The sequence below is a fragment of the Colias croceus genome, chromosome 20 (assembly GCF_905220415.1).
Source record: "Colias croceus chromosome 20, ilColCroc2.1".
Classification (NCBI taxonomy): Eukaryota; Metazoa; Arthropoda; class Insecta; order Lepidoptera; family Pieridae; genus Colias; species Colias croceus.
In genome coordinates this window covers 6728166-6743346 of record NC_059556.1, presented here as the reverse complement: position 1 = coordinate 6743346, position 15181 = coordinate 6728166, and the positions used below count along the sequence as shown (strand labels likewise).

Below are 15181 nucleotides of genomic sequence, written 5' to 3'. Positions count from 1 at the left end.
ATTCCATGGCGTTACGTACGTTTGTCTAAGGCCCCAGTTTTTAATATCATGTAAATATGCCTTATTTATTTGGTCACTAACAGTTTGTTCATGTTTTTAGAGAGACAGAGTGATCGTCTCCGATTGTACAACTTGTCATCAGTTGGTGAGGAAAGAGAGTGGCTTCGGGATGTCCTCCTCTCGTCAGAATCAGATACAAGTAGCGATGATGATAGTCCCGCTGCTAAAGATTATAGAATTAAATGTTTACTAAAAGAGAGAAAGTTTCATAACAAATATATTAAATCTTATTATAAGGATCCAAGTGTAAGTTGACATATTCTCTTCTAAAACTATTAACAAATACCTAATCTGTAAGCATTTTGGCATGCATTGTAACATTATCAGTTTATGTATTGAGAATTGAGCAAGTTAATGTAAATTACTTAAATTAAAAGTAAGGCAAAAATTAGTTGTAGGGTTGGATTGTGGTTGATATTTGTTTTGAAATGCTCAGTTACAAAGAATTGTGTTATATCTACTATAATATAATCATACATTTATCTGAACAATCAATACTACAGAACTGATAATCGTGAAAACTATGTACATAACACAAAAAGCAATTTTTTTTTTTTTTTCATTAAATAATGAACTAACCACCTAATTTTGTATTATGCTATATATATATATATTTGTATATAACAAATATATTATTCTTATTATTCATTTTCAACAATTCAAAACAATTTAAACATTTTTTTACAGAACTCTAGATATATGTATTACGGAGCTGGTTTACTATCTACTATTGACCGTTATCCAGAAAGACGTATAAATAGGCCTCCACCGGTGACATCCAGAGCCAGAAGAGGCAGGCCCTCAGATAGAGGCTTGTCTAGACCTCCACAGAAGTCTAGAAAAGTTAGGGCTAAAGAAGGTCTGGCTGATGGAAGTGATGTTGTAAGTTTTTGTACTTTTCTTCGTCTTACCAATATTTTTACTGCTCCATACCAAAAATTTAAAATGGGCCCTATTACTGATATTTCGCTGTTTGTCTGTCTGTCCCGCATCCACTAGGTTATCTCATCTATACATATAATAAATCTGTAGAAGGGTCAATTCTGTACATTGAAAATATTGAAAAAATAAATAGCAGGGAGTGTTACTGGATCGATACCAAACCCAAATATGTGATTAAAAAAATTTTTGTCTGTCTGTCTGTCTGTCTGTCTGTCTGTATGTGAAGGCATCACGTGAAAACTAGCGGTTCGATTTCGATGAAACTTGGTATAATTATACCTTATTATCCTGGGCGTAAAATAGGATACTTTTTATCCTGGAAAAATATGTAGAAAAAAAATAATCTTAATTTTTCAGTTTTATCCATAGACGTTGTTCCGTAGAACCGCGAACACACGTTGCGTATTATTATAGGCCTAGCCGTATTTGGGAATTGGGTCCAATAGATATTTATAAGATGTTATTGTCAGAGGTACTCAAAATGGATAAATAAACCATCCACGCGAAGACCGACATCCGCGCGGACGGAGTCGCGGGCGGAAGCTAGTCAACAATAATATTTAGAAATCTGAAAATTTCAGAGAATATCTATTTTTTTTGTCATTTTAATAATAATTATAAAAATAATATATTTACATATTTAAGGGAGCTCTCATGTTGTCATCTAATACAAAGTTAAATTAACACAATATAATATATTTAAAAAATAAGTTAACATTTAATGTAGGATGAATAAATATTTTAATATGAATGTCTGTTTTTAATTTGCAGCCAGATGGCACAGACTGGGAGGATCATGTTAAACATATTAAAGAAGAGAATGATACTGATGAATTCACCATTGCTGAAAAGTCTGGTGTCAGGTAAATTTAAACAAAAATGTTTGTAAAAAATTATTGGTCTTTATATTGTTTCAGTGACAATCTCATAGAGAAATATTTTACAAAATCTCTATAAAAATTCAAAAAAAATTCATAATTAGTAAAAACAAAACTGATTGATAGAATATGAAAATATTGAACTCCTTTTTGAATATTGATGAATATGGACAATAATTAATCACTTATTATTATTATTTAAATATAAAATAATTATTATCTTTGCTTTTAGGGGTCGAAAGAAAATCTCCACACTCAAGAGTCCGGAAGCGCTTACAGCGCGGCGTAAACGTCACTGGTTCCTGCTCGTTAAAAAGGAATTGGGTAAAGTGCAGCGAGCAAGGACAGCAACACATAGAGAACTCATGTTGCAGAGGAAACGGCTAGCTACGTTGTGTAGTAAGCATTGGAGACATGTTGCTATGCAGGTGGGTTTTAAACTCAAACATTTATTAATTTTTCCATTCTACTACTTTTGAATCGTCAGAATACATCATTTACTAGCAGAATTGAGTTCTAGAATGCAGAATTTTTTCAAGTCTTTTTTTCAACTTCTTTATGCGCATAAAGAGTAAAATTTCAAGGTCGCGTCATGGCAACACAATTACAGAGTAAGGTGACCATTTTGGTACCTTTAAATATTGCCAAATAAGTTTCACTTCTTACATAATATGTGCTCAGCACACACGCTCTTTTTTTCTAGTCCTTATTTGCAAACCATTTCATAAATGAATATCTTGCAAATTTCTAATGTTCAAATTATAGTGTAATAATTCTGTTTACAATATATAGTATAATTATTATGTAGTAATAAATAATAAAAATAGTAAATAAATTTTAGTTTAAACACATTATTTGTTTTAATTGAACAGTCACAAAAGAACATGAAGGAAACAGTATGGCGTTGCAAGCGATTGAGTCGTGAAATGCAAGCGTATTGGCGGCGGTACGATCGTGCTGAAAGAGAGACTCGAAGGAGGATGGAAAGAGAAGCGGAGGAACAGAGGAAGGTAAAAATAATAAGGATTTTTTAATTTGTACATTTTAGGTGTTTATGTAATTTGAGGTGTTTATCAATATCAACAGAGCTTTTATATAAAATAATCCAGTCAGTTGTAGGTCCACACTGCCCTTGTGATACATTTTTTTATGCTGATTGCCTGAAAATACTTATGTAATCTCACATTAATATAATTTAAATTAATTTTCGAACATTATTTTTCTCATGTTTGTAAAATAATACATAATTTGTTTCAATCACTTTCCATAAAATGTCGTATTTTAAAGAAAAATATTTCAAAAGTGCGATACAAATGCATTTTGTTTCAGATGGACGTAGAATTAATGGAAGCCAAGCGTCAACGTCGAAAGCTAAACTTCCTGATAACTCAAACAGAACTGTACGCACATTTTATGCAACGCAAGTTGAACACCACGGACGAAGGGGACAGCGGGGCGGACAGGATATTGAGACAACTGGACGAAGACAGGGACCCGAGGCTCGCTGCTATTGATAATTATGATAGGTATTGATAATTTTTGATACTTTATTATTGTCGGTTTTTGAACTGTCAGAATGCATCGTAAATGATTTAAAGAATGATAACACGAATTTAGTCATGTTTATCTTTTTGACTATACACATTGTGAGATATTTTTTCGCTCAATGAGCATTTTCAGCCTTTGAGGGTAATGTATAAACACATTACAAATTATCCATGATGTGTTTTCTTAAAAATGAATGCAAATTAATAATAATTAATATGGCTATATATTTAGTTATTTACTGCTGAACATAAACCTAATTCTATCAATATCTAACCAACCCTAGAGCGATGCGACGAAAGCGCGCGCGAGCGTTACACACGTATTTTTTACGGCACGTATATTTTACATAAATAATTTTAGTTCTAGTATATGAATTGATCATTTGTTCCCAACGAGTAACACCCTCAAATGTCACACTGTTACTCGATGGGAACACACTGTTGAACTAAATGAAAATAAGAATTAAATCGGTTTTTTAAATTTTTATTAAAATCAACAAAATAACAACATTGGTAAATACAGTTACTTAATTACGGACGTTACACGTTAACATTCGTCATATTGCTAGTAATTCTCATTTTAATGTTTTAGTCATAGTAACAATATCTAAACACAATCGGCCTTATATAATATAACAGAGTAAATCATCACATTTTACAATAATTAACAGTCCTTATTTCTAATATTAATTTGAACCTTTAAAGAAGAATTTTCTAAATATAATCAGCCTTATGTTTGTACCTATATGCATGTATCACAGTAAATCATCACATTTTACAACAATTAATAGTTATTAATTCTAATGTTAATTTGAACTTTAAAGAAGAATTTTCTAAATAAAATCAACCTTATGTTTGTACCTATATGTATTGTATCACAGTAAATCATCACATTTTACAACAATTAACAGTTATTAATTCTAATGTTAATTTGAACTTTAAAGAAGAATTTTCTAAATATAATCAACCTTATGTTTGTACCTTTATGTATGTATCACAGTAAATCACCACATTTTACAATAAGTATCAGTTCTTAATTCTAGTGAAATCTCCAAAGCATGGCCAACTGAAAATAAGACCTTGTGTTAATTCCAGCTGCACTTCCTGAATAAACTCGTCTCTTGATATAGATTTCTTACCCCGTTTTCTTTTTGACGGTTTGCCTTGTTGTTTCAGAACATTTCTGACAGTATTCTGAGAAGAATCTTCTTCAATTGTGTGCAAGAAATGCATAATAAGTATTCGGGTGTTTTGTTCCAATGGTCTTATTTAGTTTATTATGCCAAGATTCGAGTGCATTTGTTGTGCGATGGGCTATTTTTACATTAAATGTGCATGGAAAATAACCGCCATTACACACTCGCGATAACTGATGTTGCCGGCTTATCATAACTTTATTTTGCTATACATAATTTTAATTGTCACAACATACTTATGGCTACTTATATGTATTTGGAAAATTGTTTAAAGTTCAAATTAACATTAGAAATTAGAACTGATAATTGTTGTAAAATGTGATGATTTACTCTGATATATTATATAAAGCTGATTGTATTTAGGTACCTCCCCCCCCTTATTACGTGGGACTTAAATATAGATGGCGAGATGTGGGTGTAATATTACACCTCTGCCTACCCCTTCGGGGATACAGGCGTGAGTCTATGTATGTATGTATGTATTTAGGTATTGTAATTTTATTTAATTATTTAAGAATAAAACGTTCAAAGGAGAATCACCAGCAATAAGACGAATAAATGTTTTAAAAGTAAAAACCGATTTAATTCTTCTTTTCATTAACTACTGTAATATTGTGACTGGTTGGGAAATTACTAATAAGAAGTTCCCATCGAGTAACAGTGTGACTGGTTGGGAATTTTTTCTTAAAAACATTCCCATCGAGTAACAGTGTGACATTTGAGGGTGTTACTCGTTGGGAACAAATGGAATTGATAAGTATGATGTGAAAATCCAATCATAAGCAACTACAACTTCACAATAGAATAATTCAATTTAACTTGGATTATTATGTAGCTTATTGTGTGGCGAAAACATATCCCTATCGCGATTAATAGACGTAATAAATAAATAGATAAATTTTTATTGAAAATGTTTAAAATAATACAGAATAATTGGGGAAACTAAAGCCTGTGTTAGTTTAAAACTTTGTTACAGGTTATAGAATCCCTCACACTTTTGGTAGATTACAATTTACAGTGTCTTTATTCTATCCATATAAAGCTGTATGAGAAATGAGAATTGTTATTTTCTTTTCCTTTTTGTAAAAATATGTGTAATAGTGTTAAATAAATAAAGTTGTAATTCCACCTCCAGCGAAGCGATGAAAGCCCGCGCGTCCCGCAACGCGCGCGAAGCGTTCCGCGCTGACCGGGCGCGCACGCTCGCACTGGACGCGGCCACGGGCGGGGAGCGCTCCGAGAGACGGGACCACGACCAGCCGGCCATCTTCCGCGGCACGCTCAAGGGCTACCAGCTCAAAGGGATGAACTGGCTCGCTAACTTGTATGACCAGGTGGGTGAGCGAAAAATGTCTCAACTCTAACCATAGAAAGGCAATGTAAGGTCGCGATGGCTGGCTCGCTAACTTGTACGACCAGGTGCGATTAATGTCATAACTACATCTATAGCGAGGCGATGAAAGCTCGCGCACGCTTGCACTAGACGGATGGGGAGCGCTCTGAGAGAAGAGACCACTAACTTGTATGACCAGGTGCGTATGCGACTGATTTCTCAACTCCACCTATAGCGAGGCGATGAAAGCTCGCGTTGGCTGGCTCGCTAACTTGTATGATCGGGTGGGGTTACAGTAAAAGTGTAAATACAGGTAGATACAATTTTACGGATTTGCGAGATTCACAAGATTTTAGTATGTCGAATAATTGTGATTGATTTTTTATTAGATTGAGATTGAATTTATATTTTTGGTTTTATGGCATTCAAATGCTTTATAAATATAAATTTATGTATATATAGCGGATGCATCCGCCCCGGAATGGCGCGAAAGGATGCGGGTTCCAGTCCCGCCTCGTGATCGAATTTTTTCTATTCTTTATTAATTTATAGATTGAGATTGTTACACTTACCTGCAATTGAACGCAATACATATTTCTGGTTAGACTATAATGCAATAAATTACACTGCAGTTACATATTTTGCCAGAAATTTAATCTTCCCATGTCAGGTGCAGGTTGGGAATTGACAGAGCTCCTTTTTCTTTGTAGTTTGTAAATAAACCAAACCTATGCATTGTAGGGGATATTATAATCTGTCAACGAGAAATCGTTAAATTATGTCTCATGTGATATGATGGTTAAGGTGAGATTTGGTTTATATAAAAGTAAATAAATTTCGACCAAATGTAAATCCCTCCAGTTACATATTTAATCTAACAGTTTGTACAATGTTTGTAACATGTCAACTGCAATGTTGATCAATAACTGTTTTACTATTCACATACTATTCTTACGTAAAAACTCCTTAGTAAGCTAAAGGTTCTTAACCCTACTTTTCCTTACAGGGTATCAGTGGTATACTAGCAGACGAGATGGGTCTAGGCAAAACGGTCCAGTGTATAGCGTTTCTATGTCATGTGGCTGAACGACTTGGTGTATGGGGACCTTTCCTGGTGGTGTCTCCGGCTTCTACACTTCATAATTGGCAACAGGAAATGCAGAGATTTGTACCGGATTTTAAAGTGGTAAGTTTTAGTAACTATGAATGTTTATTTTATTTAAATTTAAATGTTGTTAAATTTGGATACTATTAATCAGTCTCTTTGATAAATTAAAAACAAGTAGGGAATCTTAAATATCCACATTGCCTTTGGACTTTAATAAAAATTATTATTAGAGATATACTTTTAAACATGACTGAGGTCGTAATTGCTAAGATATTTAACACCGTAATGAGCGCCAATTTTCCCCCTATTTGTCTCATTAGAGATATACTTTTAAACATGGCTGCATCCACTGAGGTCGTAATTGCTAAGATATTTAGCACCGTAATAAGCGCCAATTTTCCCCCTAATTAAAGTCCATCTCCCACATATATTCTTGTACACTGAATCTTAGCCACATTACTCTAAAATATCATCCCCACCAGGTACCATACTGGGGCAGTCCCAGCGAACGTAAGATCCTCCGTCAGTTCTGGGAACGTAAGGACCTGCACACACAGCAAGCGGCTTTCCACGTGGTGATCACATCGTACCAGATTGTGGTCTCCGACCTTAAGTACCTGAACCGTGTGTCCTGGCAGTATATGATATTGGACGAAGCGCAAGCTATAAAAAGCTCGGCTAGCATGCGGTGGAAGTTGTTACTGGGCTTTAGTTGCAGGAATCGGTTGTTGTTGTCAGGTTAGTATGAAATAAAATATACATAAATTATAATGTGTATTAGAAGAAAGAAAGAAAAAACATTTATACACATGTAACATTTAACTATTAGAATTAAAGTTAAATATGATTATATAGAAGTACTGGTTTGAACCACTTTTGGTAAGATTTTTATTGAATTGTTGCGTCAAAACATTTTTACGTAAGATCGATCGAAGATTTTACACGAGTGTACAAAAATTTACTTATATTTTTTTTTACCATAATTTAGGTTTTCACGTCTATTCTTAGTATAATAATACTTAAACTTATTTTTTATTTTAGGTACACCAATACAAAACAGTATGGCGGAACTGTGGGCGCTACTACATTTCATAATGCCGACACTTTTCGACTCACATGAAGAGTTTAACGAATGGTTCTCTAAGGATATTGAAAGTCACGCGGAAAATAAGAGCACTATTGATGAAAGTATGTTGAATTGTATCTTAAATGTTTTTAATTTTCAAATTAAACTGATATACATTGAGTTGATAATAATTTGTTCTTAGCCTTATGTTTGTAATATGTTTGAAATTGGGTAAAAATACGAAAAACTAATGAATGCCATAAAACTATTAGATATTTTTTTGCCAACTCTTCATTTTTACTTTCTTCTCTTTCATTCAACGCTTTATTATATTTAAAGCGGAGAAATCTAAAATATTTCATAATAAAGATGAATACAAGTACTGATTTTATTTTACAGAACATTTATCGCGACTGCATATGATATTGAAACCGTTTATGTTGCGGCGAATCAAGAAAGACGTAGAAAATGAGTTATCGGACAAAATTGAGATTATGGTGCATTGTCCACTTACTATAAGGCAAAAATTATTGTATATAGGTAAGAAGTATTTTGAATAAGTTACTATTAAATACGTTTAGTACAGGTAATTGTGTATTCACTATTTTAAATTATTTTTTTACAGCATTAAAAAAGAAAATTAAAATTGAAGAATTATTACATTATACAATTGGATCGGAATCAGGACATAATGTTGACAAAAACTTTACCTCAAATCTTATGAATTTAGTTATGCAATTTAGGAAGGTGAGTGTAACACATTATTTTCTAGATTTCTTTTTTCAATGACTTCTAACTAAGGTATGCTCAAAAGTAAAAGAAAGCATTAAATTTTTCTATACTGCACAAATATAAAATCAAAATTAAATTTCAATACTCTGTTTACATTTTATTGTAAATAATTATTTTTATTTCCTTTTCGTCGTCAATGAAATGATCGTACCATCCTTTTTCCCGTCCGATTAGGGCCCTTCTGGCCTCCTCCACTCAAGCGACAGCCCAAGCCGAGGTTCGAGATCCCCGTCAAGGGGGGACGCCCTTGTGCATGTCGCTACCAGGGTGAACCTTCAGTTCACCCCCGCGTCCGCGTTAAAATGCCCTTCTGGCTAACATTGAGAAACACCTTACAAAAAAAAAAAAAAAAAAAACCATCCTTTTTAAGATGGCTTCTACTTTAGTGTATATTCAATTGAATAACAATATCTTTATTACCAGGTATGCAATCACCCAGAACTTTTTGAGCGGCGCGACGTCAAATCCCCGTTCGCGATGCAAGTCGACGACTACAATATACCAAAGATTATTGCCGAAGACTGTATCCTACTCCGTTCCATACCTTCAAAACGACATTTATTGTATAATAAACTTAGTGTGTTGATAACTGAATATGTGCACAGAAGTGTTAGTGAAAGTGTTAGTGATAGTGACAAGTGTTTTTCGTTTATGCGGTTCATGGATTTGTCACCAATGGAAATGTATAGAGTTATGGTGTGCGGGTGGCTGTATGCGTGAGTATTTTTGTAATAATAATATGTAGTACATAACTTAATTTTGTTAATAATGTGTATAGATCACCTTTCTCTAAGAAATTTTGTAAAACTTGTAATGAACATCTACTTTCATATTAATGTAGAATGAAAAGTTAATATTTTTAACCCATCTTTTTCAATCTTAAACTTAAATCGAAATGGTTAGTTTGTAAAAAGTTACTAAATATTGAAAAAAAAATGAGTAAAAGGCAGTTTGCGCACTCGATCGTCGCTCCATACCCCGCACTAACCCAGTTTAGTGTTGACCTTGGTTTCTAAGATGTGTTAGTATCGATAGCGTAATATCGACTAATACACATTTCTAACTTGAACATTAACATTCCTTAAAATTCCTCGGAGCTCGCGCTTAGACATCTCTTTATCTCTTACTTCCAACATTTTTCTATTTCAGTATGTTACACATAGAAGATAGTATGGAGAAGTACGAAAAATTACGTCACAGGCAAGAATGGTGGTACGATAGTGATTTAGAGAGAACACAAGAATTTGACAAAGTTATGAGTAAACATATGTTATTGGTATGTCCCGATGGTGATGTCTTGAAGAGGAGGAAACAGGATTCCACTATGTGGAGAGATTTGCTGTTCACAGATCCATTGTGGATTGAAGGTAATTTTAATCAGTATAATTTTTAAAAAGTATTGTTGTAGTATTTGGGGTAATTTTTAATGTGTTTGGGAATTGATATGCTTTAGCTAATATTATTCCTTTTAGCTCTTGTTAAAATTTTAGCAATTAATTCTCATATTTTATACTACTAATGACTTCCTTTTTTTATAAAATTCTGCCCATAGTTAAACATATTATTATCTACTAGCTTTCCACCCGCGGCATCGACCGCGCTTAGTTCCCGTTCCCGTGGGATTTCCGGAATAAAACCTATCCTATTTCCCGGAGTAAAAAGTAGCCTATGTCCTTTCTCGGGTATCAAAATATAAATATACCAAATTTCATGCAAATTGGTTCAGTAGTTAAGGCGTGATTGAGTAACAGACAGACAGACAGAGTTACTTTCGCATTTATAATATTAGTATGGATTGGTCTTCTTTTATAGGTGGTCCATTCTATACACATACAAATCACACGATAAATTATATGTCAGAGACGATAGAACATAGAGCGATGCGAACAAGGAATTTGAAAGAGGCCAGTGGACAAGTGGTATGTATTTTAAATAAATTTTATGTTCATGGGTATATTTTTAGACTTTACATAAGTATTTCATGAAAACCTTGGTTTTATTTAATACTAGCTTACCGCCCGCGGCTTCGCCCGCTTTGTCTAAAACCTAATAAATTATATTATACATCCTCTAAAATCACTCTATCTATTAAAAAAAACCGCATCAAAATCCGTTGCGTAGTTTTAAATATTTAAGCATACAAAGGGACATAGGGACAGAGAAAGCGACTTTGTTTTATACTATGTAGTGAAGAGTGATAAAGTTCTTTGTTCCAAGACATGAGGGATCTTTGTTGATGGATCAGAAATAGTATAAAAAATGTGACTTATTATGGATTTTCATGGTAAACTGCTTGCTTTTGAATTTATCCATTACAAAAAATGAACAAACAATGAAATTTTCTTTTATTATCACGCTTTTATTAGCTTCAACTATATTTTTATGCATCCAACTCCTTTATATTTGATTTTGACCCACTTCAAATGGACAGATTTATTATTATCACTCATTGGTTTTAGCGTACAATAAAAAATAACAATACATGAGTTTTAGCGTTTTTTTTAAGTTTTAATAAATTATATTAATTATATCTGTATGATGTAATATTTGTGCACTTTTTAGCCGGAAATGCTAACCGAAATAAAGACGGAAGATGGTGGTGTGATACCGGTCGAGAAGCAGCCAATAGAAGCCGCGGAATTTCCGCACGTGGAGCGTCCGCCGATCGTACATTGTGATGTGCCCACACCCTTACCGACTTTCTTATATACTGTGCAACAAAAGGTTAGTCATCATCATCATCATCACGAGCCTATTTTGTTCGCACTTCTGGGATATGGGATCAGGCCGTAATCCATCGCGCTGGCCAAGTGCGGGTTGGCAGATGTCACATGTCGTCGTACTTTTGATTCTTCGGAATTTCGGTTTCATCATGATGTTTTCCTTCAACGTAAAAGCAGTGGTGATGTTATAGACATGCGCAGATAAATTGAAAATTCAGTTAATTTCCTGCATGCGCAGATAAATTGAAAAAAAATCAGTTAATTTCCTGGTCTTGGAACCCCGACTTGACGATTTGAAGTCGGAGGTTCCCACCACTGCTTTTTTTTGGGAAATGCTCATAAAATATAAGTCCTACTAATACATATTATAAATGCGAAAGTTTGTGAGGACGGATGTATGTGTGTATGTTTGTTACTCTTTACCGAACCGATTACAATGAAATTTAGCACACATATAGGTAACTTATAGGTAGCTTGGATTAACCACCCAGGATAGGTTTTATCCCGGAAATTATACGGGAACGGGAACTATGCGGGTTTTTCTTTGAAAACGCGGGCGAAGCCGCGGGCGGAAAGCTAGTTATTTATAAATTGCTTAATAACTGTATATTTTGTCAGGTGTGCGCGCCAACCCGGCAGAGCTTCTCGGTGTCCCGTTCGCACGCGTACCACATGAAGCGGCACGCCCACTGCGAGTCGCGGCTCGGCGGCGACACGCTCGCGCGCCTCGTGCGCGGCGCGCGCCCGTGCACCGGCTGGGCGAGCTTGCAGGTGCCGGGTGAGGAACAAATAAATAAAAAAAGCGTGTGACCACACGTGTCAGAAGTGAAACTTTTTCGCGCGGGCAGAAATCGAGTGTTTTTATGAGAATACAATACAATACAAAAAAAAAAAAGTAAAAAAAAAATAGAATGCGATATTTTTTCCCGAAACAAGTACTATTTTTCTGTATAAAAATACATAACATTTTAGAATGAAAATTTTAAAACGAAAAAAGTCTTTCGTATTTTCACGTTCACGAGGTAAACACAAACAAGCATAGACAACTCATTTTTATTAATTTGATTAATATAATTATTTTTTATTACCAGATAAAAATCAGCTAGTGAGCGATGCGGGCAAATTAACAGTATTAGATTCGTTGTTGAAAAGACTGAAGGAGCGCGGACACAGGGTGCTCATATACAGTCAGATGACCAAAATGATTGATCTCTTAGAGGTATGTAAATAAATAAATTTTTCACACACGGCACGATCTGATCCCATACTGAGCTTTCGCTTGTGTTATGGAAACCAGATAGCTGATAAACATACATATATACACCACTATTTTTTAATCAGTACAAAAAATTTTACAGGACGTTAAGTATCTATAACCAATCATATTTGTGTAAGAAATAATTAAAAACACTAACAAACAGAAATGTCCCAAAATTGTCCACATAAATATGTAAAAATTGTTAAACCTATAATTTAATCAATGACCTACACTAGGTAGCTACGTATTGTGTTGTAATTTTCTAGCGTACGATTTCGAGTAGGTCCGCAGCACAGCTCCATTGATAAATTCCGGCAAACTCGCGTCAAAGCTCAGCATTAGTCATAACTCACCCCGTCCCTTTCCCTTTCCCTTTGCGCCCGCGCCGCACCTCAGTCCCCACTTCCTAACTACCAACGCGTCAAACAGTGCCTAATTGCGGAAGTGAACACTTGCTCTGTTGTTTTTTTTTTCGTTGGTTTTTTTCGCCACGTTTGTTTACGTTTATCCCGGCACGATGTCGCGGTCGTATCAATTCACATCGCGGGATTATGTGCATATGCTTCGTGCGTATTTTTTGAGTGGGGAAAACGCTAGTGCAGCAGTACGTATGTACAGAGAATTGTACCCGAACGCTCGACCGCCGAATGTACGAACCGTGGTAAATGCTTACCAGCGTTTACTTGACTACGGTTCGTTTCACGCACCATCTCACAGTACAGGACGAGGAAGACCGGCGTTGTCACAAAACGTTTACGACGATGTATTAGCATATTTTGAAGAAGATCCTCGACGGAGTACGAATGACGCTGCGCGACGGTTTAATATCAGCCAGTCCTGTGCCTGGAATATTGTCAACAAGGCTGGATTACATCCGTATCACTTTAGGAAATCACATGAATTAACCGCCGTTGATCATGGACCGAGAATTTCATTTTGCAACTGGATATTAAATAATACCGAAGCAAACGTGTTATTTACCGACGAATGTTTGTTTACGCGTGTTGGCCTATTTAACCAGCATAACGAACATTGGTGGTCGATTCGAAACCCGATGTTAACAAGGGAGCATTCTTTCCAACACCGATTTAGTGTGAATGTTTGGGCAGGAATACTAAATGATAACATCGTTGGCCCTTACTTCATAGAAGGGCGTCTAAATGGTGAAAATTATTTAAATTTACTTCAGACTATGATGTCATCAATGTTGGAGGACATCCCGATAGCAAATTTACGAGGCCTCTGGTTCCAACAAGACGGCGCGCCACCGCACTACCATAGCGCGGTTCGTGAATTTCTAACAGCGGAGTTTAGAAGTCATTGGATCGGTCGAGGCGGGCCTGTAGCTTGGCCTCCTCGCTCACCTGACCTCACACCCTTAGACTTCTTTTTGTGGAGTGAAATTAAGAGACGTGTTTATAAAAGTGAGCCGGTTAGTGTTCAAGAACTAAAACAGCGCATTTTGGACGCTTTTGACGAAGTGAAAAGACAAAAAACCGTACTTCTCTCTTTAAAAAACAATTTAATTAAACGTGCCCGTCTGTGTATTGACAATGGTGGTGGACATTTTGAAGGACAATTAAAATACTTGTAAGGTTAGTTAAGTGAATTATTAAAAAATATTTTTAGTTATGTAGGTAAATAATTATTGTAAATAGCAGCTGATTCTAATTTCTTAAATACGCCAAAATTCCTTTTTTCTTTCAACACAGAATACCTTATTTTATTTTGATACTTATTCGTTTTTTTTGTAATTAGTAATTACTAATTACATCCTACGTATTTAATTAATTCTAAAAAAGTAATTTTGCCGGTCCTAAGCCCGGATGAAGTATGAAGGGGAAATTAGAATTTATAAAATTAAATACAGTTAGTACCTACATCTCGTTTCATATTTTATTGTTTAGGTTAGGTAATACTATCAAGTATCAACGAATAAGTGAATGAACTCTGCAATGTGTCCATGATTTAAGTGAGACTTTCTTAAATAAACAAATGACTATATCTTTGCTTTTTATCGACGTTATGTAATTCTTATATCATACATATGATAATAATGTATTCGCTAACATGTCCTTAAAGTTTTTGTACTGATTAAAAACTAGTGGTGTATAATTTTAAATAAATACTTATATAGATATTTAACACCCAGACACAGAGCAAACACAAATATATGCCCTGGGTGGGAATCGAACCCACAACCTCTGGCTTGAAAGATAGGGTCACTACCAACCAAGCCAACCGGTCAGTCGAGTCAGTGTAACTTATTTATTAATTT

The 15181-nt window shown here is 34.8% G+C and overlaps 1 protein-coding gene across 1 annotated transcript in view; it reads left to right on the top strand.

The window, feature by feature from the left end:
• Nucleotides 1-15181, top strand: part of LOC123700672 (chromatin-remodeling ATPase INO80) — a 32850-nt gene that overhangs the window by 1157 nt on the left and 16512 nt on the right. Inside the window, exons 3-20 of the mRNA XM_045647948.1 lie at nucleotides 101-306; nucleotides 748-942; nucleotides 1774-1865; nucleotides 2113-2308; nucleotides 2753-2890; nucleotides 3210-3406; nucleotides 5759-5957; nucleotides 6963-7142; nucleotides 7547-7802; nucleotides 8106-8252; nucleotides 8530-8670; nucleotides 8756-8877; nucleotides 9346-9638; nucleotides 10072-10289; nucleotides 10735-10841; nucleotides 11485-11646; nucleotides 12264-12423; nucleotides 12737-12864. Coding sequence (XP_045503904.1) covers nucleotides 101-306; nucleotides 748-942; nucleotides 1774-1865; nucleotides 2113-2308; nucleotides 2753-2890; nucleotides 3210-3406; nucleotides 5759-5957; nucleotides 6963-7142; nucleotides 7547-7802; nucleotides 8106-8252; nucleotides 8530-8670; nucleotides 8756-8877; nucleotides 9346-9638; nucleotides 10072-10289; nucleotides 10735-10841; nucleotides 11485-11646; nucleotides 12264-12423; nucleotides 12737-12864 — 3137 coding nt within the window. The remainder of the gene's footprint in view (nucleotides 1-100; nucleotides 307-747; nucleotides 943-1773; nucleotides 1866-2112; nucleotides 2309-2752; nucleotides 2891-3209; nucleotides 3407-5758; nucleotides 5958-6962; nucleotides 7143-7546; nucleotides 7803-8105; nucleotides 8253-8529; nucleotides 8671-8755; nucleotides 8878-9345; nucleotides 9639-10071; nucleotides 10290-10734; nucleotides 10842-11484; nucleotides 11647-12263; nucleotides 12424-12736; nucleotides 12865-15181) is intronic.